We start from the raw sequence: 25,927 nt of genomic DNA on the forward strand, positions 1-25,927 counted from the left end.
TCAGATTATTCCTACTCTCATTTTCCATCTTTCTATCCCTTGCCTTTATGAGAACAATTCAGAGACAAATGACATATTGATCATTTAAAATATAGAATGCATATTGATGTTGATTTTGTTACTCCCCCTGATTACTCCTTATCTTTAAAATGAAAGAATTGGATTATGTGATCACTAAGGTCCCTTAAAAAATGCAGCTTAAAAATATACATAAAACCAAACAAGTGATAGAGGATCACAAAATGTAAAATGAACAACTTTGATTATGTAAAATTCAAAAAGTTTTTGTACAAAAAAACTCAATGCAGCTAAAGTTAGAAGAGAAGGAGGTAAGGAAAAAAATTGCAGCAAGTTTTTCTGAAAAAAGGTCACATTTATAGGATTTATGGGTAACTGACTCAAATTTATAAGAATATGAGCCATTCTCCCAACTGATAAGTTATCAGAGAATATGAGTAGGTAATTTTCAGAGGAAAAGATCCAAGCTATTGATAACTATGTGAAAAAATGCTCTAAATCACTAATAATTAGAGAAATACAAATTAAAATAACTCTTAGGTTTTACCTCACACTCACCTGACACTCAGTTTGACAAAGATGACAAAAAGGAAAATAACAAATCCTGGAGGGGCTCTGGGAAAACAGGTACATTAATGCACTATTGGTGGATCTGTGAACTAACCTACTCATTCTGGAAAGCAATTTGGAATTGTTCCCTTCCCCCCCGCCCGTCCCCATACTATTAAACTATGCATACTTTTTGACCCAGTAATACCATTACCAGTTCTTTAAAGAGATCAAAGAGAGAGGAAAAGGTCCCACATGTACAAAAATATGTGTAGCAGCTATTTTTGTATTAGCAAAAAATAGGAAACTGAGGGGAATACCCATCAATTGGGGAGTAGCTAAACAAATTATGTTATATGTTTGTGATGGAGCATTTGTTGTGTAAGAAATGTGTGTCAGAGAAACCTGGGAAGACTTGTATGAACCAGTACAAAGCAAAGTCAGAAGAACCAGGAGAAAAGATTATATAATAACTGAAATATTGTAAAGAGAAACAACTTTGAAAAACTTAGAAATGCCAATCAACAGAATAACCAGCCACAATTCCAGAAGATTGTGATGAAACATGCTACTTACCTCTTGATAGAGAAGTGATAGACTCAGAGTATAGATGGACACATTTTGGGGGTACATGGCCAATGTAAGAATCTGTTTTGCTTGACTAAACATGTTTGCAACTGTTAATTTGTTTTTCTTGCTTTCTTATTTAAGGGGAGGGAGTGAGGAGGAGAAAATGTGGATTTGAAAATAAAGGAAAATTTAATTTTTAAAAAATCCACATAGAACAAACAACCTTATTCACAGGAAGGAATCCTAGGGGTAGGCTGAATCATTGAATCAAGAAGTTTTTATTAATACTATATGCCAAGCCCTTGGAATGCAAAGACAAATGCAAAGATAGAAAAATGGTACTTAATTGGTCCCTAGTGAATTAAAATATTTACCCCAAAGTTTCTTATTTTTGTGGAGACCTGGTTAAAATACTTTTTTGAGTCTGTACAAGATTAACCATGTAACTTAGCAACATGAGATTTTGAAAATTATTATGTGTTTATTCTCTCTGATCCTTAGCCTTTTCTCTTGTAAATGAGGGGTTTGTACTAGATATCATAGATTCATAGGATGTTAGGGTTGGAAGAGACATTAGCCAAACTTGCCATTTTATACATAAGGAAACTGAGGCCCAGAAAGGTAAAATGACCTACTCAAGTTCTCTAGTTAGTAGAAAAGTCAACTTTAAAACCAAGTTCTCTTCACCCTCCAGTCATTCATTTATTTGTTCATTCATTCAACAAGAATTTATTAAGCCAGACTATGGTTGGTGACACGAAGACAAAAATGAAAGTCTCTGCCTTCAAGGACCTTATATTATGTTGGGGTTTGGGAGGAAATAGCATGAGCCTGGCAAATTAATTACAAAACATATAGAAAGTTCATTCTGGGGAGGAGTCAGTAACTAAGAGAATCAAGATAGTCTTCCTAGAGGAGGTGCCTGAAGAAAGCTAGAGGTTCTGCAAGGCAAAGATGAGGAGGAAATGCATTCTGGTCATGGGGAACAGCTTGTCCAAAAGTAGAGAGGTGAGAGATGGAATGTGTCATATGAAGATCAGGAAGCAACCCAGTCTGTCAGGAACTGTGAAGGAAAGTAATGGGCAGTAAGCCTGGAAAAGTGGACTGGAGCAAGATTGTGAAAGGCTTTCAAAGCCAAACAGAACAATTTGGCCAGAGATGTTTATCCTGGACAGCAACCCACCTTTGTGACTGGCATAAAGATATTTCTGTAACCCACTATAGAGCTCTTCCTACCTAACACAACAATCTGTTTTGTGGAATAGCTGCACCCTCCTCACCTTTCATGACCCAGCTGTGTCCCAGGCTACAAAGATATCACAATTGAAACAAGAGGGTTTGGGTCAGGCACAGAGTTTCACTACATTCTAAAGCTAGGAAGAAAAAAAATATATCTTTTGGGAGGGGAAAGAGGAGGATTATTTATTGTTCTGAGTGATTAGTACCCCTGTTCTCCTCCTATAACATAAAGAACTCAGAGTTGGCTTTATGGCTGTCATTTATGCCATAACAAAAAATCCAGCCTGAAAGACCCAGCATGGAAGAACAAGGTCCCATTAGGCTCTAATAGTCTCTAGTTTCAGACTATGAGATATGAGATGTATCATCACCCAGAAATAGCCTGGAACCTGAAATAAACAACAAAAGATCTTCAAATATGAGTAGTGATCACACAGATTATCAAAGGCATGTTCTTTTCGACTGCTTTGCCTAGCTTTCCAGTTCCTAGCCATGGTCATATCAATTTCACTGCTCAGAACCTCAGAATCATCTCTGATGACTCTACTCCCTGGCCCTCATATCCAGTCACTCACCAACCCCTTCATCATGTCTCTTTCATCCTTTACTACTCTCTTTCAAGCTCTCATCGTGTCACGCTTAGACATTTTCAGTTGTCTCCAAATGGCCTCCAATCTCTTCCGGCTCCAAACTCTCCAGCATCTTGGTGCCAGATTAATCCTCTCAACACACTGCTTTGATCATATCCCTTCCCCAATTCAGAAGCCTTTCAATGACTCCCTACAGGCTACAGGAAGATGTCCAAACTCCTTTGTGTGGTGTTATATGCTTGCTCCTCCTATCTCCCACTTCCTTTTCCAGTTTCATTTTCATTTCAATAAATATTCACTCATGAATAAAGTAATCCATTCAACAAATATTTATTGAGTAAGAGTGAGCAAAGACCTGTCTATTCAAAGCAAGACCCTTCTAGTACAGTAACATATGAAGGTGAGGATGGAGATACGGACAGGACCTGTGATTTTGTTGCTGTAGGGTCTTCTGGGTGAGGAACTTCCTCTATTAATAAGGAATTTTGTCTTAGGGACAAATTCCTAGAACACTGAGGGGTTAAGTTACACAATCAGAGCTTGAACCCAGTGGTTCTTGGCTACCAGTTCTGTGTCTGCTATGCCAGGCTGACTCAATACATGGCTGTACAGAACAAAAATGCGAGACGGGATATTATAAGTACCATATGAGTTGTATAAATAATACATTCTGTTAGGTTTGGGGAGATGGTGATCAGTTTAGGCTGGAGTGATCAGAGAAGGCTTCATGGAGGAAGTATATTTCAGATGGGTCTTGAAAGATGGATAGGATTTCAATAGGTTTAGATGGGGTGGGGGATGAAAATGAGAGCTTCAGGGCAAGGGATGGTCATGAGCAAAAGCTTAGGGCACAATCTGGGGATGAGTAGACCAGTTTTGCTGGAGTGGAGAATTTGTATAAGGGGAGCAGAAGAGGAAGTTAGAAATCAGGTTAGAGGTCAGATTATAGAGATCTTTGAATTCCAGACTATAAAATATGGATTTAATTTTCTATGCAGTGGGGACCATTGAAGGGTTTTGAGTGAAATTGTAGTATATTCAAAGTAGGGTCCTACAATAATCTTTCATTGGACCTGGACTTGCTTTTTCATTGTGTGCCAAACATACCTTACCCATCATCCTTCATCACCTTCAAACACACTTTTCCTTTTGTTTAGAATAGCCTCATCTTTGATTGTCTGGTTATTACCCACCATTCAGTTTCAAGTCTCACCTGTTCCATGAAAATTTGATTGATTACCCCTGACTAAAGTGATTTTTCCCTCATCTGAACTCTGTATCATTGGTAAATACCCTGACCTCCAAATTAAGATAGATGTTCAATATTCATATGAGAGAAGGATGTGTCTTCTACAGATACACAGAGAATCTTCTTGAGATGAAACAACCTCAGGAAAGGGAACACAACTTCCCCTCACCCTAGTTTCATTGATAACTTGGTGTAATTTCAGAAGCTTTGCTGTAAGAACTATAATCACCATGCTTGGTACTGGGGATACTAAGACAAAAATAGAGTAGTCTTTGCCCTCGGGGAGCTTGCATTCTACTGTGGGAATTTGAAGAAAAAAATGAGAAGGAATGGAAGAAAATCCCAATAGGTACCTAGAGAGAAAAACTGAAAAAGTTTATACTTTTATGATATTTATGCATTGAAATAAATGTAAATAGTTACCAAGTAATTGTAGTTACTTTATTGGTGTTTAATGTTAAGTTTCTAATAAAACATCTAGTAGAAATAAACCTTGTAACACTAAATCATGAGCTGAAATTCCAGTTTCTTTCATGGGCTCTAAGATTGCAAAACAAGCATTGGAGAGCAGGTTCCTGGTTTCCTATCCCCTGGAATTTCTGAAGGCCTAGGACTCTTCTTACTGGGCAGTGTAGTAGGCACTACATCCTAGGATGAAAAGATGATTCAGCCAGAAACTATGGGCTTGGGAATCACAAAGGGAAGGAAGGAAGACAAGCATCTATCGGGAACCTACTATGTACTAGACACTGTGCGAAGTACTTTACAAATATTATTTCATTTGATCCTCACAACCACCCTGGGAAGTAGATGCTATTATTATCTCCACTTTACACTTGAGGAAACTGAGGCAAAGGTTAAATGACTTGTCCAGAGTCACACAGCTAGTAAGTATCTGAGTTCAGATTGGAAGTTAAGTCTTCCTGATTCCAGTCCCAGCCCTCTATCCACTACACCATCCATTGTACCACCTAGCTATCTCTAGGTGGACTATTGTTACTGTAGATAAGTAGGCAAGCTTGCTATGTTCAATAGGATGTAATCTACTTAAAGGCAGGGACCGCTTCATTTTTGTCTTTGTATCTCTAGTACCAAGTGCCAGACACTGTGTTTAATGAGTGCTTCTTGAATTAATGAATGAGTAAAACTTTTTATAGACAAAGTATTTGCAAGTGGGAAAGACTTAGTGGGGTTTCCATTAGAGTAGATTTTCCAGATCTGCGTGGCAGAGGGAAGTTCAGCCCAACAGAAGCATCTCATTCCTTAAGATAAATCTGGATGCTTCATGAGTAGTTGTCCTCAACACATGGGTTACACAGTTATTATTTGTCGGACTCACTTGGCACTTATCACAATACTGCCTTATCTTGTTAGTGATCTCAATGTGTATGTCTTATCTCTCCAACTAGAATGTAAGCCTCTTGAGGGCAAGGGCTTCATCATCTACTTCTGATGGAAGTGAAAGAATGTGCAAGTCAGAAGAGTGTTGTATCCAACTCTAGGATCTTCCTGTTCCAATCTATTGCTTTCCAAGTCTGGGGCCTAGACACCTTGGTCCCAGTTCTCTGATGCCACCACTGGTAAAATCCACCAGATGGAGCTCTTTTTCCATTCCTGGTCTCCAATATTAGTGGTCTGTTCCCATTCCCTATCTCTCCCCACCCAACCCCCTTTCATAATGTAACATATGGACCCAGAGCTCTTGTCTACTTTGATCTACAGATCTAGTGAAGAATGGAGTTACTTGTTCTAAAAGAATAATTTGGAATAGTGACTAGAAAAGTCACTAATATATACCTCCCTTTGACCCAGTTATACCACTACCAGGCATTTACCCTAAGTAAAGACAGAGAGAAATCGCCATCTATATACACAAATATTTATAGTAGCGCTTTGTGTAATAGCAAAGAATTAGAAGGAAAGTAAGGCCCATCAATTGGGAAATGACTGGATAAATTATACTATGGGAATATATTATTGCACTATAAGAAATGGCAAAATCGATTTCAGAGAAACTTTGGAAGACTTTTATCAACTGATGCAGATCAAAGCAAGTAGAACTGGGAGAACAGTTTATATAAGGAGGACAGTAATCTAAAGGAAACAACATATAAAAAAATTCTGATCAATACAGTGAACAATCATGATTTTAGAGGCTGACAGCAAAGCATGCCTCTAGCTTCTTAGCTTAGGTAGTGAACTACTGGTATAGGAGGAATGTTGTGAGACATGGACAAATGTGGTTTGTTTTGCTTAACTGTACTTCCTTGCTACAAGAGAGGGTTCCTCTGTGTGTGTGTGTGTGTGTGTGTGTGTGTGTGTGTGTGTCTGTGTGTGTATTAAGAGAAAAAGTAAGAGAGAGAGAAAGAGAGAGAGTATGTGTATTGTGGTGATTCTGGATAGGAGTTTTGAACCACCAGTGGTGGTGTTGGGAGATAGTTGTAAGGGAACTTGGAAATATCAGAGCAGAATTGATTAGAGCTATGAAGGAAGAACCCAGGGTGGACTGATCAGTGTTAGAAAAATGGAGGTAATTAGCTCTCCAGAGAGACTAACATGAAGATGATCAGAGGGACATAGCCACGAAGAACTGGAAGCAGACTATATGCACAGAAAGAAGGCATAGCTAGTTAAAAGAACTCTGAGCCCATAATCCAGGGTGTGCCTTGACCAGGTTAGGGGTAAGAGTATGACTGCTACATGGGTAGTTTGGAGTTTAATTTGAGTGATATAGCTGGGCCCAGAGAGAAAAGAGTTGGCTTCTCCCATGATGAGAAATGATAGCAAAAACCAGATACGTATGAGGTAAAAGAGAAGAAATCCTCACTAACACAGCACAACAGCCTGGACCGTCTGTCTAAGTGTAGCTGTCAGCAGCTCAAGGCAGAATGGAGAAGCAGAGAGAGTCCTTGATTTAGACATGGAAGGCCTGGGTTCTGCTAGTTCTGGCTGTGCCATTAATCACACTGTGATGTTGATTTTCTACCCATCTCTGCAGTGGTTGTTCCAAAACTCCCCTTCTCTCCTCAGGTCTGACAACACCACTTTCTTCCCCACCCTCTCAGTTGAGGATTTCACCTTTACTTTCCTGAGAAAATAGAGACAATTCTCCATGAACACTCTCTTTTTCCTTCTCCCTACCTCAAAACTAAGATTCCCCCGTGCTCTCTCCTCTTTTACTTCAGCCCTGATGAAGATGTAACCCTTCTCCTTGCCAAGGCTAGCTCCTCAACATGTATCCTTGACTCTGTCCCTTCTGTCTTCTCCAACTGATTGCTTCCATGCTCAGCTCTTCTTTATAATCTTCATTATCTCTATATCTACTGGTTCCTTCCCTACCACTAAGAGATTTCTTCAAGTCTTCCCTACCCTTAAAAATTAGGGTCTACTGCCCCATCAAAGCTGTATTGTTCTCATCAGTGTTTTTCCCAAAGTTTTTCACACTCATCATTCTGGAGGCCTTTTTCATTTTCTCTCAACATTGTTGGGGAACCAAGGGAGCATTCTTTCTGTCTACATGTCATGCCTCATTCTTACCATGTTAACAGCTCATCTTCCCTTTGTGCCATACAGTTCCTTGATCACATCCCTCACTCCATGTTGGCTAAATGTTGTAGCCTGCTCACACCTACCATGGGCCTTTCCATTGCCATCTGTGTAAAGATCACCTTTGGTCCTTCTGAAGCAGTGATGTTCTCTATATTGCTGCCACACAACAATACTAGCAAAATGGCAGAATATTTGTATTGAAAAGATAGGCATCTGCTTTTATTAGATGCTTCGTGTCAGTACAAGTGTTTTGGAATTTCCCAAAGGCAGTCCAGACCACCTTTCTTATTTTCAACTCTGGACCCAGATGATTGTCTGTCTGTATTGTCCATTCCAGATGTACATACTGTTGGATTAGTTTTATGAGGGTGTTCATTCATATGTCTGTTGAAAGCTGATAATAGACATTCCTCATCCATTTGGTCATCCCTGTGTGGATGGACAGGCCAAACTCCTTTGAGAGATTATAGATCTGTTCCAGGGGGCTGTGCAATGTCTTGGGGTTTGATGCAATCAACACAAGTATCATCCACAAGTAGCCTTGGCACTTTATGGGTACTTTATAAAGGTCCATTATCTGATTGATCTTGGAAAATGCAGTTCCCCCGTATGAACCTGTTTTCTCTTCTGTAAAATGGAGATGAAGATAATACCTGCAACTACCTGCCTCACAGGGTTGCCGTGTCTTAAATGCTTATATAAATGTGAGTTCCTGTTTTATATGCCAATAACCACTGAGAGCATCAGCTCATATAATGATTGACATTTATAAGTATGACCCTTAGTCATCAAGGGGAGATTAAATTATGGCCAATTGATTATTTTTACTAAGGCTGACAAGTGCATAATACATTTTACAGAGGTTTTCAATAAGAAACTCTTTAAATAAGATGTCACAATTTAAAGGACTGACCTTCATTGTCTGGAAAATGACCTTATTTAGAACAGGGCATTCTCTGACCCTTTTGGGCAACTGAAGCATTTGTATTCACTCTACACCTTCATTATAGTACTCTCATCCCTCCCTATCACTCAATTTTGGATGAACAGTAAGTCATCACAGTAAGTTTTGTCTCGTCTTTTCTTAGACATTGTAGTCCAGACGACATAGAATGGAATGCTGACTGGGCATTTTTAAGGGTGTGGTGGTTAGGCTCCTTTCCCAGTTTTACTGGTTTTTGTTGGAATCATTCTAATTTAAGAAACTTATTTTGAAGTCATGACTGTGCTGTGTTATGAATCCTTAAATAAGCAGAGAAGATCAATAGCCTGGAAAACCTTGTCTCCCCATTAACTATAATGGGGAGGCCAAGAATTTTAAAATTATTTTCTTCTAAACCTAGAAGAATGTCATAATGCTGGCAGTCACATTTTCAGAGGACAGCTGGTATCAGTGTTTCTGAGCTTCGTGTTTGTGTGTGTGTGTGTGTGTGTATGTGTGTGGTTAGTGAGATTGTAGTGCATTTGGAGTGAAAAGTATTAAGACAAGCTCTTTAATAAATCATGATTTTAGGAAAAGGATTGACTTAGAATTTGAGTATTTAAAAAGATTTGAGGGTAGTGGAAGCTTTCTCTTTTTTCTCTTGATATCTTCTTGCAAGGTTCTGAATTCTAGCCTCAAATGTTCATTAAGACCAGCGTGACTTATTCTCTAAGGATTGGGGGTTTAGTTTTAAATGTTATGATCCCTTCCCTCAGTCCCCCACAGTGGAAAATGATTTTTAGTTTCATTAATAAAGCAACATAAATACCAAGCTTTATCTTATGTGTAATGCAAACCTAAAGTTTCAGAACTATGCTGTAGAGTAGAATACATGATATGGAATATCACCCTTTCACAGCAGTTGCCTAGGAAACATGGGAAGGTAAATTATTTTGATTGAATGCAGAAATGATGGTTTCCAAATGGTTCCAACATGTTTTCATTCTCTCTCTCTCTCTCTCTCTCTCTCTCTCTCTCTCTCTCTCTCTCTCCTCCTCTCTCTCTCTCCCTCTCTCTCTCCTCTCTCTCTCCTCTCTCTCTCTCCTCTCTCTCCTCTCTCTCTCTCTCTCCTCTCTTCTCTCCTCCTCTCTCTCTCCTCTCTCTCTTCTCCTCTCTCTCTCTCTCCTCTCTCTCTCTCTTCTTCTCTCCTCTCTCTCTCTCTCTCTCTCCTCCCTCTCTCTCTCTTCCTCTCTCTCTCTCTCTCCTCTCTCTCTCTCTCTCTCTCTCTCTCCCTCTCCATCTCTCTCTCTCCCTCTCTCTCCCTCTCCCCTCTCCCTCTCTCTCCCTCTCTCTCTCTCTCCTCCTCCTCTCTCTCTCTCTCCTCTCTCTCTCTCTCTCTCTCTCTCTCTCTCTCTCTCTCCTCTCTCTCTCTCTCTCTCTCTCTCTCTCTCTCTCTCTCTCTCTCCATCTCTCTCTCTCCCTCTCTCTCCCTCTCCCTCTCCCTCTCTCTCCCTCTCTCTCTCTCTCCTCTCTCTCTCTCTCCTCTCCTCTTCTCCTCTCTCTCTCTCTCTCTCTCCTCTCTCTCTCTCTCTCTCTCTCTCTCTCTCTCTCTCTCTCTCTCTCTCTCTCTCTCTCTCTCTCTCTCTCTCTCTCTCCCCATTCTGAGTTTACTCTCAAAATTTAGTCCCAAACATTTTGATTTGCAAGTGATGGTACAACACTGAGCAAGCCATTTTACTTCTCTGTCTGTGCCTCAGCTCCCTCATCTGCAGATGGAGAATGGACCTGTGGTTTCATTGGTATAGGGAACTCTCAGATGAGGAAGCTCCTACCAGTGCAGGTAGACAGTTGCCTAGGGCACTGATATGTAAAGGGACTTGCCCAGGGTCACACAGTGAATGTATGTCTGAAGCAGGATTTAAACCCCAGGCTTCTTGGTTTTGAGGCCAGCTTTCTATAGACAATGCCTTTCTAACATCTGTAAAACAGATAGGATGATACTTACACTATTTCATTAAGGTTTTTGAGAGCAGGGACTTCATTTTTGTCTGTGTATCCCTTGCACCTAGCACAGTGCATGGTACATAATACTTAACACTTAATAAATGCTTATTGATTGATTGATTACCTATCTCACTGGGGTTGTGGGGAAAGCAAAATGTGAGATGTTATTATTTATGTTGCAGAGGAAAGATGGCTTCATTTTTATATTCTAGCAGAAAGTTCAAAGAGGAGATTAAGGATGTTAGTTGTCTGCCATATGGCTGAGAATCTTGGAATACCTCAGTCTCCAAAGAATTAAAATTTCAGGTCACCAAAAGGGCGAAGGAGAGACACATGTTGCATGAAATGAGATATAGTATATCTTCAATGAGGAAATGTGCCACCCCCACCCCACCCCCAAAGTGGCATAAAAGATATCATCAAAGAAATGTACAATCAGAAACAGAGGTGGGTGTTGTGAGAGCAAAGGATAAATGGACATCCTGTGTGCTCCACTGGAGAAAGTCCCCCAGCAGATCTGGTGGAACCTCTGTGGAAGATTTAGGGAATATTATGGCCAAGAGACATAAAAGATGAGAATATGTCTATGAGTTGTAATCTGTACCATTGTAGGAAGGATTTACATTTATGAGACCACAGGTCCTTGAAGTATCAATGAAGTTATATGTAGGGGCATGACATAAAATTCTCAGAGGCCTTCAGTCTGAACAAAACAAAGTCCTCTTGCACATATGTATGCATATCGTTGAGTGTGTAAGTGTGTTTCCTTCAAGCAGACTTTTCAATGTGATCTTTGTGGGGCTTAGGGGACATTCAGGTCTAACAGACATTTGATTATTGAAAGAGAAAGGAGGACTCAGGACACAGCCATGGGATCCACCCCTGCATAGGGGCAGGGAATGAAGACAAAGACCGAGAAGGAATAGTCAAATAGGTAGAGGAGATCCAAGGGAAAACATTAGCACAAAAACCCAGAAAGAATAGAGTATCCAAGGGAAGGTAATGGTCAGCAGAGAAGTCAAAAATATTAGGATAATTGATCCTATTGTTTTATGTCAGAGGTTCTCGAAGAGTGGTTGGGGACCCTGGGGGTCTATGAGATCCTTTAAGGGGATTTGTGAGGTCAAAACTATCTTCATAATAGTACTAAGTCTAACCTACAAAAACAAAAACTCTTTGGGAGGTTCTCAAAAAATTTTAAGAGTGTAAAGGGGTTGAGATAAAAAAGTTTGAGACATACCATTTATATGTTGGAATCTTGGAATGAGAACCTTCAGGTACACTTTGGACAGAGACATTTAAAGATATCAGCTGAAGAGAATCACTAGGGGAAAAGTTAAATTTGGAACTTTTTTCTTGATCCTGAGCTTGAGGAAACTTAAGGTATCACTTTTTTATCCGTCCCAAGGAGCAAGATCCACGTTGTAATTTTTGATAGAAAGTTCTTAACTAATATTTCACCTGAAAAAAATCCCCAAATATTTCACCTGACATTTACATAAAATAAGTGAATTTGAGTTAAATGATCTCTCAGGTCTTATGTAGCCCTCATACTATACTTCTGAGAGTGAAAACCCATGCTCTGGAATGGAAGGTTGAAGAAGTTACTGTGGCTTAAATTTAGATCTGACAGTCATATATGAGTACTTAGTCTCTAATTTATATTCTGAAAAAGTGCATGTGAGAAAGGATTCAAAGATTTGTTCATGGCCATGTACCTGGTAAAAGGATCAGAGGCAGGATTTGAATCCAGACCTTCCAGACTTCAGGTCCAGTGTTCTATCTGTAATACCCTGAGACTCATGCCATCTGTCAGATTCCAGTGAAAGCTTTTGATGTTTCCTTAATGAGTATACTGCTACTGCGACCACTACTATTATTACTACTACTCCTACTATTCTTTGGGGGGGGCTAGGCAATGGGGTTAAGTGGCTTGCCCAGGGTCACATAGCTAGTAAGTGTTATGTGTCTGAGTCCGGATTTGAACTCAGGTCCTCCTGACTCCAGGGCCAGTGCTCTATCCACTGCACCACCTAGCTACCCCTATTACCTCTACTATTGCACCACCATCATCATCATCAATACCACCACTACCACCACCACCACCATCATCATCACCATCACTATTACCATCACCACTGTTACTGCTAGGGAACATTTGTATAGTACAAATAGTATTATACTATGGTATAAGTTTACAAATCACTTTACATATACTCTCATGAGATGTGATAAATGCCACAGCTCTTCTTACCCCTGTTTTTAAAATGAGGAAATTGAATGACTTACCATGGTCACACAACTTGGAGTGTTGTAGGCAGACTTTAAACTCAGTTCTCTGTCCTGACCCTAATTTCAGTGTTTTTTGCCCCTATTACGCTGAACTGCCTTTTCTTAAGTAACCATTTTAGTCATTCTCTGAATATCAGATGTCTTTGTGGTCCAGGTTCTACACTTGCTTATGGCCAAACCAAATTAAGAAAAAAAAATGATTAAGTTACTTTTAACAAATACTTATCTGCATTCTTATCTTTATATTTCAGATACCGCTTGGATTTCCAGCCCCGGGGTGAGTATTACTTAACTGTTTGTGGGTTTATTCTCTCAGTGTGGCTGGTAGGCTGGGCACTAGTTTCCAGTTCTAAGGTTCTTCTATTTTATTGAGACAGGTTCCTCCACTAAATAGCATTAACTGCTTTTCAGGGAAAATTTGATGGAGTATTAACCATCCAACATCCTGTTGCCCCTCCCCTCATGGGCCTCAGTTTTCTCTTCTGTGAAATGAGGGTGTTGGATCAGAAGATCTCTAAGGTCCCTTCTGGCTCCAAATCTCTGATTTTAGGGTCTCCTGGGTCTCAGTGGTATGCCTAATCCAACCTAACTCTGCTGGGCACTCCTGCTTATTAGCAACAGGAGGCCCTGATGCTTTTGCCTTCTGAGTGAATTGCTGCTGGATTGTTTTCGTGGAACAGGAAAATACACTTTTTTTTTTGCACCTCAAGTGACTGATGAAAATGGAAGGATCCACTGGCATTGAAACAAGATGGAAGCAGGGGCCATGATGAAAGCCTTGTGAGTGTGTTTCATGCCAGCTAATCCTTCATTTGCTCCAGAAATAAATTCCAGTGTGTTACCTCCTTGATCACTGTTCGCTTCCACACATCTTGTCTATCTGGCAGCACAGAAATGTCAGAAATGCAGCAGTGTTGAAATTCCCACTAGAACGGCATTATCACATTTTAATATGAGCCTCAGTGCAGCCCCGATGCTTCTAATTGCTTCCAAACCATTGTTTTCCTGCGTTTGGTTGATGAACCCAGCATCTGGCATCATTCGAGAAAGTACAACAGACAGCTGTGTACAAAATTAAAAAAAGGAAAGGATTAGAACACATAAAAAGGTTCAAAATTGGATTTTTTTAAGAGTTCATACCCAGTTTTTCATGCTCTTTATAAAGTTTACCTATGTTTACTCATTTAAATACCTTAGTTGGGAAGGCTGGAAATGTTTTTCTTAAAAACAGACTTGAATATCAGATCTTCTTTTATTTATAAATAGAGGACTTTTGATCTTCATATCAAAGTGTTTTTGATCAGAATGCAAACAGAATCGAAGAGGCTTTTTTTTTTTTGCACCAACCTGGCAATTTTTCATTAGCTCTTTCTACATTTCATTGTGTCCTGCTGCCTAGGCATCCAATGACTGAATATCACTTCCACATAACAATGCAAATGCCATGAGTCATAATTTTGGTGTTATTAAAAATCTTTACTCTCCTAGATGATGGTTTGTTTTAGCTACGGATCAGTTAGTTTCAAGCCCATGACCTATTGTAGGAATAGGCGACCTTAAAGAAGGGAGAATTACATTTAATTATTCCTCGCCTTCCTGAAGCTAGCACTACTGTGTTTTGTAGTCAGGAGCCATAACCAGGTGACGTGACTGTATTTTTGGCTTTCAAGAAGCATGTCTAGTTCAAATCACAATTTGAAAGATGCAGAATAATATACAGGGAAAAGACAGACGAGTTTGCTTTGTGAAACCCAAAATACACCATTCAAAGGAATGCTCATATAACTCAGCTATTAGTATATATATTATTTGTTTAGTATATACTATATATACACATATATACATATGTGTATATATATATGTATATGTGTGTGTATATATATATATATGCATGTATACACACATATACATATATATATACACATATATACATATGTGTATATATATATATGTATATGTGTGTGTATATATATATATATATATATATATATATATATATATATGCATGTATACACACATATACCAACCCCAAACAAAGCAAAATAAAACAAAACCCTATGTGTAGCAGTATTCAGATGTGGTCTTTCTGAAGTGCACCTGTTAGATAGAATTCACTTTTCTGAAAGTATGTTACTGGTATTAGGAATCTAGTACTAACAACATGTTGGGAAAAAATAATTTTGAATGTTAAATAGAGCAGACCCTGGGGGCATAAAGGTTTAAATGCACGACTTGTATGAAACAAAAAGCAAGCTGTGCCAGGATCATTGCTCAGTGTTGATGCGGTTGTATGTCACTTCATAAAGAAGATATTATCACATATACACCTTTCCTAGAAAGTATATCGGGGGTAAGGGAAATAATAGGCAAAGCAGAAATAGTTTATTTGGAAAGTAAAGTATATCTGCTTTGTGGGGAATATTCTGCATATATAGCAAAAATCTCTCTTCATTTGGGGAAGAATGTGAGGAAGAAAAATCCCTGTTTGTTGTCCTGTTTGCTTTCCTTTTCTTCAAGGTCTTCTGTTTTCAGTTTTCATTTTCAGGCTTTCTTTCTTCCTTTGCCCTGTTGAAAGATCTTTAGCTGGCTTAAGGCTTCAAGAGCCAGTGATCTGTGCAAGCAGCAACAGGCCAATCTGGGGCACTTCAAGAGAACTTTAAAATAAAATTATGGAAAGAGCAGGCTTGGAGAGGGTTGGGGGAAATGGGGAAAGAGAGCAGCTGGCAGCAGTATTACAAAAATGCTGGAAGAGTGGTTAATGTTAGGAAGGGGATGAGGAGGGAGCGACAGGAGGCCTGCGGTTGAACTCTTACTCAAGAGGAAAGGCTTCTTGATAGTGTCAAGAAATCTTGGATAGACCATGTGATTTTTTAAAACTGCTTCCCTGAACTCCCTGTGGGGGAGAAAAGAGGATGTGTTTGTTAATTAGCTGTTTGTTCGGCTAAGCTTTGTTCTGGAGGACACTCGATTACACCATGGTTGAATGGGTGGAAAGAATATAGTCTTGAATTTTAGGATACTAGGACTTAGAACTAGAAGGGCCCTTGAAGAGTGAAGGCTCACCTTCCTTTAACAAGTAAGGAAAAGTGGCCCAAAGTAATAATTAGTGGAGTTGTAGCTTACTTCAATGGCCTCTGACTTGGAGTCCATTGCTCTTCTGATCACATCACCAAGGATCCCTGGGGAGAATAAAGCCTCAACATGGCTCTCTATATCCAATCTCCTTCCCTGTAGGACTGATTTAACTACACACATGAAAAACATCTGGGAAGGTAAGGGGGAAAGTGAAGCAATGCCATCCTCTTCTTCACACCCTCTCCTTCTCTGTGCCTTACTACTCTGGTACTTTGAAAAGGAGTTATCCATGGGGCAGCTAGCTGTCGCAGTAGATAGACCACTGGCCTTGGAGTCAGGAGGACCTGAGTTCAAATCCGACCTCAGACACATAACACTCACTAGCTGTGTGACTCTGGGCAAGTCACTTAACCCCAGTTGCCTCACCAAAAAAAAAAAAAGAGTTATCCAAGATGTAAATGAGTGAAAGCAGCATTTACTAAGCACTTACTATGTGTAAAGCATTGTGTTAAACTCTGGGTTATAGACAGGAAAGGAAGACAGTCTGTGCTTCTGAAGGAGTTCACGGGCTAACAGAGGAGACACAATACATAGGAAGTTTTCAGCTGCAAGTCAGATGGAAAAGTCCCATGGTCCTTAGGGTGCAGAAGCAAAGCAGATGTTAATGCCTCTTCTTTAAAGTCATTTTCACTGAGAAAATCAGACTGGGTTCATATATTGAACCATTTGACAGTGCCAAGGACTTTGATGGCAAAGACTTCCTTTTCTGAGTCTTCAGTAGCTGCAGCGATAGCACTTGGCAGAGGCAAGTGCCAGGCTTTGTCTGAACAGGGGTTGTTGCATCTCAGGATGATGGCTGAGGGCACTGGGCTGGAAGCGTTGCTCTTTCCAAGGCTCTTGGATTCAGGGTCCTGGATTTCTTGGGGTCTGTGGGGTGAGGGTGGTGATGGCCCAACTTGCCTAGCACATACTTGCTACCTCTTGTCTCTCCCTCAAGGTACCTTGCTGCTTCATCAGGCTGGTTTGCCTGCCATGTGTATGGTTGGCAGTTGGTAGGGATGGCTGGTCCATGCTCCACATGCATCCACATTCCCTGGATGATGTCTGTGAGGGCTGGGCTGGAAGCAGGACCAGGAGGACGGTGCAGAAGAAGAGGAAGAAGGATCAGTGCAAAGAAAGGAGAGCTGCATTGGAGTTCAGAGGACTAGGGTTTGACTACCACTTCTGTTGCTTACTCCCTTTTAGACCTTGGTCAGGTCATTTTTCTCTGGTCTTCAGTTTCTTCTTCTATAAAAAGGAGTTGGACTTGGGGGTATGTAATAAACTTTCCATATCAAAATCCTATGATCTTATGAAATGTACTTGGGAAATGATCTCCTCAAATACACAATGAAGGAAACTGACCCTCAGGTAAACATTTTCTAGCCAGTTATTCTATGCCAAACCTTTGTTTTTCTTTCTTTCTTTCTTTCTTTCTTTCTTTCTTTCTTTCTTTCTTTCTTTCTTTCTTTCTTTCTTTCTTTCTTTCTTTGGCAATTGGGGTTAAGTGACTTGCCCAGGGTCACACAGCTAGTAAGTGTCAAGTGTTTGGTCTGAGGCCAGATTTGAACTCAGGTCCTCCTGACTTCAGGGCCGGCACTCTATCTACTGAGCCCCCTAGCTGCCCCTAAACCTTTCTTCTTATAGTGGGAGAATGGCTCTAATATGTTTAATACCTTGAAGAGAGTAGTGTAGCATTTTCTTTAATGCTATTCCACATAAGGCACTGTGGTGTGCCAGAAAGAACGCTAAATCTAGGGTCAGGGGACCTGAGTTCAGATCCTGTGATACTTAGCTTTAGGAAAATCCATTTGTTGGCTGAATGGAGCCACCATGGCCTTGTAGTTCTATGAGTAAAGATGTAGTTTCTACTGTGAAATGTATCTAGTATGAAATCTATTGCTAATAATAAATAATTTCATGTGAATTAGCATTAACTTCCTCCTATACCCCCCCCGGCCCAATGTTTAAAATAAATCATGCTGTTTTCAAGTATGAATTTAATTTAAAATGGAATGAAAATACAACCAATCATGCATTTTCGTAAGTCTAGTAATATTTGCTTACATTAGAAGCAGGCAATATAATATACTAGAAAGGGTCCTGGATTAGGAGTCAGAAGACCTGGAATCTAGTCTTGGCTCTAGAACTCTGTGTCATTAGTCTATATGGGCAACTCACTTAATGTCTGTTTCCTCCTGTGAACTCACTAGTTTGGGTACTCCCTCCAGTAGTGGTGGTTATAACCTATTCCCATCTCCTCATCCTTCATTAATCTTGTCCTTCCCTAGATTCCTTTGTGAAAAAGGTACCCTTGGGCTAGAGACATTCTTCTTAACCCGGGCTGGGTCAATTTTTTTATTTTTATTTTTAGGCAATTGGGGTTAAGTGACTTGCTCAGGGTCACACAGCTAGTAAGTTTCAAGTGTTTGGTCTGAGGCCAGATTTGAGCTCAGGTCCTCCTGACTTCAGGGCCAGTGCTATATCCACTGCATCACCTAGCTGCCCCTGAACTTTTTTTTAATAACTGTATTTCAATCCAACTGGTTTCCTTTGTGATCCTTTGTATTTTATTTGATTAATTTAAAAACACTATTTGGAGGAAGGGTACTTGGGCTTCACCAGACTGCCCAAGGAGTCCATGGCACAAAAAAGGTCAGCCCCTTTAGGTTTTCCAATATTTCTTAGATACCTGTGCAGTATTTAGTCTGTTGATCTGTTTCCCCTTGCTCTTACAATTTCCTCATTTATTTAAAATAAGGGGGTGGGGGGGAAGGGATACCAACGTCTGCCCTGTATACTCTACTAGGTTGTGGTAAGGATAAAAATTAGATAATATATACAGATAGATAGATAATAGAGAATAAAGTGATTGCAAACTTCAAAGCATTCTAGAAAAAAATAAGTTACCATCATCATCACCACTCTTACTGTTGTTTTTACTAGTGTGGTGGTATTGTCTGGTGAACCATTTTGAAAACTCCAAGGTTCCTCCAACTTACCTGTAAACCTGACACAGATTTCTGGGGAAATGGTTAAATTAGATTTGAGGTTCTTCCTCTGTGTGTCTAGGAAGATGTGATTTTGAAGTGACAAGTTTCTTTCCTGTGCCCAAACAATGGGGGCCAAGGGATGGGGAGAGAAATCTCTGATAAAAATTGGATAAAGAAAGTTTTACTGGGACATTTAAAAATTGCATTTATCTTGGCATCATTTCCTCCCCACCTTTTTTCTCCCATGAGGGATAGCTCATTAATATCTATAATGAGACCCTTAATTTTTTTTTAATGTAAGGTACTTCCAGAAACAAAAGATATTTTTGGCCCTGTACCTACTACATTCTGTGCTTGGTGGTGAATTTACAGGACAGCCACACACATAAATACGTGCAATTTCATAGAACACATCCCACAACTGGTAGCATTTAGATGAATACATTTGTAGCCTTTATCCTGGTCAAATGCACCCTAAATTCTATACTAAGAGACAGTGTGGCATAGTAGATACTCTTGAAATCAAGAATTCTTTTCATTCTTTTTGTCGTTCAATCATGTCTGACTCTTTGTGAACCCATTTGGGGTTTTCTTGGCAAAGATACTGAAGTGGTTTGTCATTTCCTTCTCCAGCTCATTTTATAGATAAAGAGATTAAGGTAAACAGGGTTGCCCAGGGCCACACAGCTAAGTGTCTGAGGCTGGATTTGAACTCAAGTTTTCCATATCTGGCACTCTATCTGCTGTACCACCACTGGTACCACTGTGCTGCTGCCATCCAGCCACCAGCACTACCACCAGCTGTCACAAGGAATCAAGAATTACCTATATTCAAATCCCACCTCTGATTATTTGGGTTTTGATGGCTCAGAATGAGTGTAAATAGCAATTGTTTCTGTTATGGCCAGAAACACTAAGGGTCTTCCTGTCCCAGATGCATTTTTTTGAGTAGGTATAAGAGGCCCTTTTTTGCCTCATTTCTTACTTAGCCTTAATCACTGATTGGGTGTTGTCTCAGGCAAACAGAGATCTGGGAAAGACCTTAGCTTAAAAAAGGCAAAATCTCCCACTGCATCAGGGCCGTCCCCAGTCATCCTGATCTATGTCTTGCCACTGGACCCAGATGATTCTGGAGGAGAGGCTGAGGCCAGCAACTTGTATATCTCTGCCTCACTTAAATCCAGTTCACTTGCAATTCAAGATATCCCTTCCTGATGTCACTGGACCTCTTCTAGAACAAAGGACAAACAACCGCCACAACAACAGTTGTGTAACTCCGGGCAAGGCTTTTAACCTCTCAGATTTTTGGTTTCTTTATCAGTAAAATGGGCCCTAATCATAGCAGTCACTTCATAGGGTTGTGGTGAACCTCAAGTATGATAATAATAATGGTGATAACTAGCATTTATATAGCATGTTAAGGTTTTCAAAACACTTCACAGATTTTATCACATTTTATCCTCACAACAATCTTGAGAGATGATTGCTATTATTAGCTGCATTTTGCAGATGAGGAAACTGAGACACAGAGAGGTTAAATGACTTGCCCAGGGTAAACTGCTAATAAGTGTTTGAGGCAGCAAGACTGTTAAGTCCATCGCTCTATCCACTGCGCCACCTAGCTGCCTCTGTATGTAAAGCACTGTGAGTTGTTAGTATTACAGATATGCACAGGGCTTTTCCATTCTGCAGGATTCCAGTGCTAGTGCTGCAGAGATCAGATGTATGAGCTAGTTCTCCTGCAAAGCCTGAAATGTATTGGATTGAGGCTCGGATGTCGTCTAACTTCTGTTGCATTGCTATCACATACTTGGTACATGTAGTTATGACAAGTACAAGAAGCAAATCATTAAGACCATAAAAACCACTGTCTTTACACTAAAGAAAAGAGTAAGCAAGGGAGAGAGGCTTCCCTTTGAAGTGGAAAAGAAGTATTTTTGAATTAATGGAGTGCACAGTGATTTTCACTAAGTTTTATTTACAAATACACCCTTTGCATTCATGCCAAGAGGCTTTAGTACAGTTGTAAGTGGGATCTAGGCAAAGAAACACAGTCTGGATTTATGATGTGTTCACAAATGTACGAAAAAGTCTGAATTTACAATATTTATAATTTATCGTTAAGTCTCTGTTCTATCGCTATTCTTGGAATGTCAATGTTTTATAAACACAAGTGTTGGCTGCAAACTTGGAGCAGCCCAACCTAAAGTGCTTTTTTTTTTTAAAGCCTTCCAAAATGTTTTCTGTTCCTTTTGGGATTTAACAGGAAAAAAAATGTACACAAGGGCAAATGCTCCTAGCTCTGGCACAGTCTCATTTGCTTTAACAATCTTGACAACTGCCTTTGTGGTTTGACTTCCTGTGGGGTTTTTTTCCCTTTCCCTCTCCTTCCCCACCCCCCCTTGGCTACATTTTGTACAAATTAGTCAGTAGAGGGGAGGATACATGTTAAATATTTTTGAAGTTTAATGCTGACATTGATACCTTTTCAAATATTTAGCTTTCCAAGCTTCCTGTTCTTTTTTCCCCCAAACGACATAATGTGTTTTTATATTAATACATCTAGTTTTTAGTAGCTACTGTCAAAGAAAACGAGACGTTTCTACCTCCCTCCTCTTGGAAGAGAGATAGAGGATGACCACTGGGGCATAATTTCATATTGTCATTGTCAGAGATGGTCATTGTATTAGTTATTTGTGCTCAGTTGATTTTATTTGTTACAAGGGAAGGTTCAATTCTGCATTTGGATGTGAGGCCTCATACAGAAATGACTAAAAAAGTAAAAACAAAAGATATCAATAAATCTTACTTTTAAAAAAGAAAACGAAGAGATATATTTCTTTAGGTTATAAGAATCACTTCCCTCCAAAGTTAACATTAACCCTTTTTTATAGCTAAGTGGCACAGTGGAGAGAACATAGTATACTGAATTAGGAAGCCCTGAGTTTAAATCAAGCCTCAGACACTTAATAGCTCTGTGACCCTGGGCAAGTGACTTAACTTCTGCCTGCCTCAGATTCTTCTACTATCAAATGGAGATGATAATAATAATAATAGAACCTACCTCCCAAAGTTTCAAGGCTAAAATGAAGATACTTTGGAAACCTTAAAGTGCTATATATATCATATTATTATCATGGTGGCCTCCTGAGTTTCCCATTCTGTAGCACAGAGGAGTCATACAAGTGGTGGGTTGCGTGCTTACTCCCAAGTGGGACAGACCTGGATTAAAATGCAATTGGGAGATTTTTTTTTAAAAAAAATAAAAATACAATAAAATATAGATAACATTACATTTTAAAACCAAGTCAGTATGCAGCCCACAGGGATCCATTTGCATGGTTTGGTGGTCCTCATTCCTATTTAAGTTTGACACCACAGTAGATAATATAATTAACTCATTAGGGTAGATTTTTGTTTGTTCATTAGTTGTCTTCAGTCTTGTCTGACTCTTTGGGACCCCTTTTTGGAATTTTCTTGCCAAAGATACTGGAGTAGTTTGTCATTTCCTTCTCCAGCTCATTTTACAGATGAAGAAACTGAAGCAAACAGAGTTAAGTGACTTGACCAGGGTCACAAAGCTAGGAAGTATCTAAGGCCAGATTTGAACTCAAGAAGATGAATCTTCTTGACTTCAAGCCCAAAGGTCCTGTCACCTTACAAACCCTAACTTCTTGGGGGCAAAATGATTTTATTTTTGTGTTTTTACCTCTAATTCCTAGTATAGTGCCTTGCTCATAATTTCATTGTTCAGTTGTGTCCGACTCTTCACAACCCCATTTGGGATTTTCTTGGCAGAGATACTAGAGTGGTTTGCCATTTCCTTCTCCAGCTCATTTTACAGAGGGCCATTGCCAGTCGTCTTGATTTTTGTCTTGCTGTTGGACTCCGATCACTCTGGAGGAGACAGTGAAGTTGATAACTTTGCACATCTCTGCCTCACTTAAATCCAGTTCACAAACAAGTCATCACCCTCATGATGTCATTGTTCCTCTTTGAGAACAAAGGAGAAACAACAAACATTTTACAGATAGGAAACTGAGGCAAACATGGTTAATTAGATGACTTGCCCAGGGCCACACAGCTATTAAGCATCTGAATCCAGATTAGAACATAGGTCTTCCTGACTCCAAGCTCAGTGTTCTATCAATTGCATTACCTAGCAGCCCTTCATATGTAATAGGTGCCTAATGTTGGCGTGTTGATTGAATGAGATTGAAGAGATCAGTACTAATATTGTCTTGTCTGCATTTAATTGGTGGGGGAATCAGAACATAGAGTATGTGACTTGATTCAATATTTACTAAGTGAGGCACAGTGCTAAGTGCTGGAGAGATACAGATATAAAAGTCTGGGTCCTTGCCCTAATGGAGTTTGTGGTTTAATGGAAGAGGGGAAGGGGAGATGGTGGATAATAATCACAGAATTTTAGAGTTGACGCATCTTGTCCAATACATATCCCAAAGGAGAACTCTTTATAAAAAGTATTCTTTCAGCCTCTGTTTGGAGACCCCGGTGAGAGGGAACTTACTACTTCTTAAGGCAGCCTATTCCATTTTTGGACAGCTCCAGTTACTAGGACATTTCCTCCAAATGTACCTCTTTGAAACTCTACCTGTTTGGTCCTTGTTTGGTGCCATGGGGCCAAACAGAACAAATTTACTCCTGCTGACATTTCAAATAGTTGAAGGCAGCTGTCTTGTCACCTCTGGGTCCTCTTTTCTCCAGGCTAAATATCCCCATTTTCTGTAAGTAATCCTGATATGGCATTTACTCAAGACCCTTCCCCATACTTCTTGCTCTTCCTCTGGATGCTTACCAGGTTATCAATGTTTTTTTTCTTTAAATGTGTCTCCTAGAACTGAGCACATTACTTCAGATGTTATCTAATCAGGGCACAAAACAGGGACTGCCTCTACCCCCGCCCCCGCACCTTATTCTTAAAAGTTGTGCCTCTTTTTAAAATTAATTTATTTATTTTTAGTTTCCAACATTCACTTCCATAAGCTTTTGAGTTTTAAATTTTCTCTCCCTCCCTCCCCACCTCACTCCCCAAGATGGCATGCAATCTGATATAGGCTCTACATATACATTTCTATTAAACATATTTCCACATTAGTCAAGTTGTAAAGAAGAATTAGAACCAATAGAAGGAACCACAAGGAAGAAAAAACAAAACAAAATAGAAGGGAAAAAAAGAGCAAATAGTATGCTTCGATCTGCATTCAAATTCCATAGCTCTTTCTCTGGATGTGGTAGCATTTTCCATCATGAGACTTTTGGAGATGTCTTAGATCCTTGCATTGCTGAGAAGAGCTAAGTTTATCAAAGTTAGTCATTGCGCAACATGGCTGTTACTGTGTATAATGTTCTCCTGGTTCTGCTCACTTCACTCAGCACCAGTCCATACAAGTCTTTCCAGGTTTTTCTGAAGTCAGCCTGTTCATCATTTCTTATAGCCCAATGGTATTCCATTACATTCATATACCACAACTTGTTCAGCCATTCCCTAGTTGATAGTATCCCTTCAATGTCCAGTTCTTTGCCACCACTGCAAGAGCTGCTATGAATATTTTTTTACATGTGGGTCCTTTTCCCATTTTTTTTCTTTTTAAGATTCATTAATTTATTTATTTTTAGTTTTCAGTATTCACATCCACAAAATTTTGAGTTCCAAATTTTCTCCTCGTCTCATCCCTCCCTCAACCCCAAGACAGTGTGCATTCTGAATACCCTTTCCCCCTAATCTGCCCTCCCTTCTATCTCCCCCCCCCTCCTCTTATCCCCTTCCTCTTCTATTTTCCTGTAGGGAAGGATAGATTTCTATACCCATTGCCTATATATCTTATTTCTCAGTTGAATATGAAAACAATTTTTTAACATTTGTTTTTAAAACTTTGGGTTCCAGATTTTCTCCCTCCCTCCCTCCCCACCCACACTCATTGAGAAGGCAAGCAACTTGACATGGGTTATACTTGTGTCATCATGCAAAACACTTCCATAGTCATCATGCTGTGGAAAACTAACTATATTTCCCTTCATCCTATCCCACCCTCCATTTATTCTATTCTTTCTTTTGACCTTGTCCCTCCTCAGAAATGTTTGTTTCTGATTATCCCCTCCCCCAATCTGCCTTCCCCTCTATCATCCCCCCACTCTCTTATCCCCTTCCTCCCTATTTTCCTATAGGGTAAGATAGCTTTCCATACCCAATTTAGTGTGTGTGTTATTCCCTCCCTATGCCAAATCCCATGAAAATAATATTCACTCATTCCCTCTCATCTTCCCCCACTTCCCCTCCACTGTAAAAGCCTTTTTTTGTCTGTTTTATGTGAGATAATTTACCCCATTCCACCTCTCCCTTTCTCCTTCTCCCAGTCCTTTTCCCATTTTTATGATCTCTTTGGGATACAGCCCTAGAAGTGGTATTGCTGGGTCAAAGGATATGCACATTTTGATAACCCTTTGAGCATAGTTCCAAATTGCACTCCAAAATGGTTGGACCAGTTCACAGCTCCACCAGCAATGCGTTACTGTTCCAATTTTCCCACATCTTCTCCAACATTTATCATTTTCCTGTTTTGTCATGTTAGCCAATCTGACAGGTATGATATGGTACCTCAGAATTGTTTTGATTTGCATTTCTCTAATCAATAGTGATTTAGAGCATTTTTTCATATGATTGTAGATGGCTTTAATTTTTTCATCTGAGAACTGCCTGTTCATATCCTTTAACCATATATCAATTGGGGAATGATTTGTATTCTTATAAATTTGACTTAATTCTCTACGTATTTTAGAAACAAGGCCCTTATCAGAGAGACTGGTTGTAAAAATT

At 39.7% G+C, this 25,927-nt stretch overlaps 1 protein-coding gene across 1 annotated transcript in view; it reads left to right on the plus strand.

The window, feature by feature from the left end:
- The window catches only part of SKAP1 (src kinase associated phosphoprotein 1), a 390,080-nt gene that overhangs the window by 50,452 nt on the left and 313,701 nt on the right, over window positions 1–25,927 (plus strand). Inside the window, exon 3 of the mRNA XM_020997310.1 lies at window positions 13,234–13,259. Coding sequence (XP_020852969.1) covers window positions 13,234–13,259 — 26 coding nt within the window. The remainder of the gene's footprint in view (window positions 1–13,233; window positions 13,260–25,927) is intronic.

This window comes from Phascolarctos cinereus, unplaced genomic scaffold (genome assembly GCF_003287225.1).
Source record: "Phascolarctos cinereus isolate Bilbo 61053 unplaced genomic scaffold, phaCin_HiC Scaffold_5;HRSCAF=322, whole genome shotgun sequence".
Taxonomy (NCBI): domain Eukaryota; kingdom Metazoa; phylum Chordata; class Mammalia; order Diprotodontia; family Phascolarctidae; genus Phascolarctos; species Phascolarctos cinereus.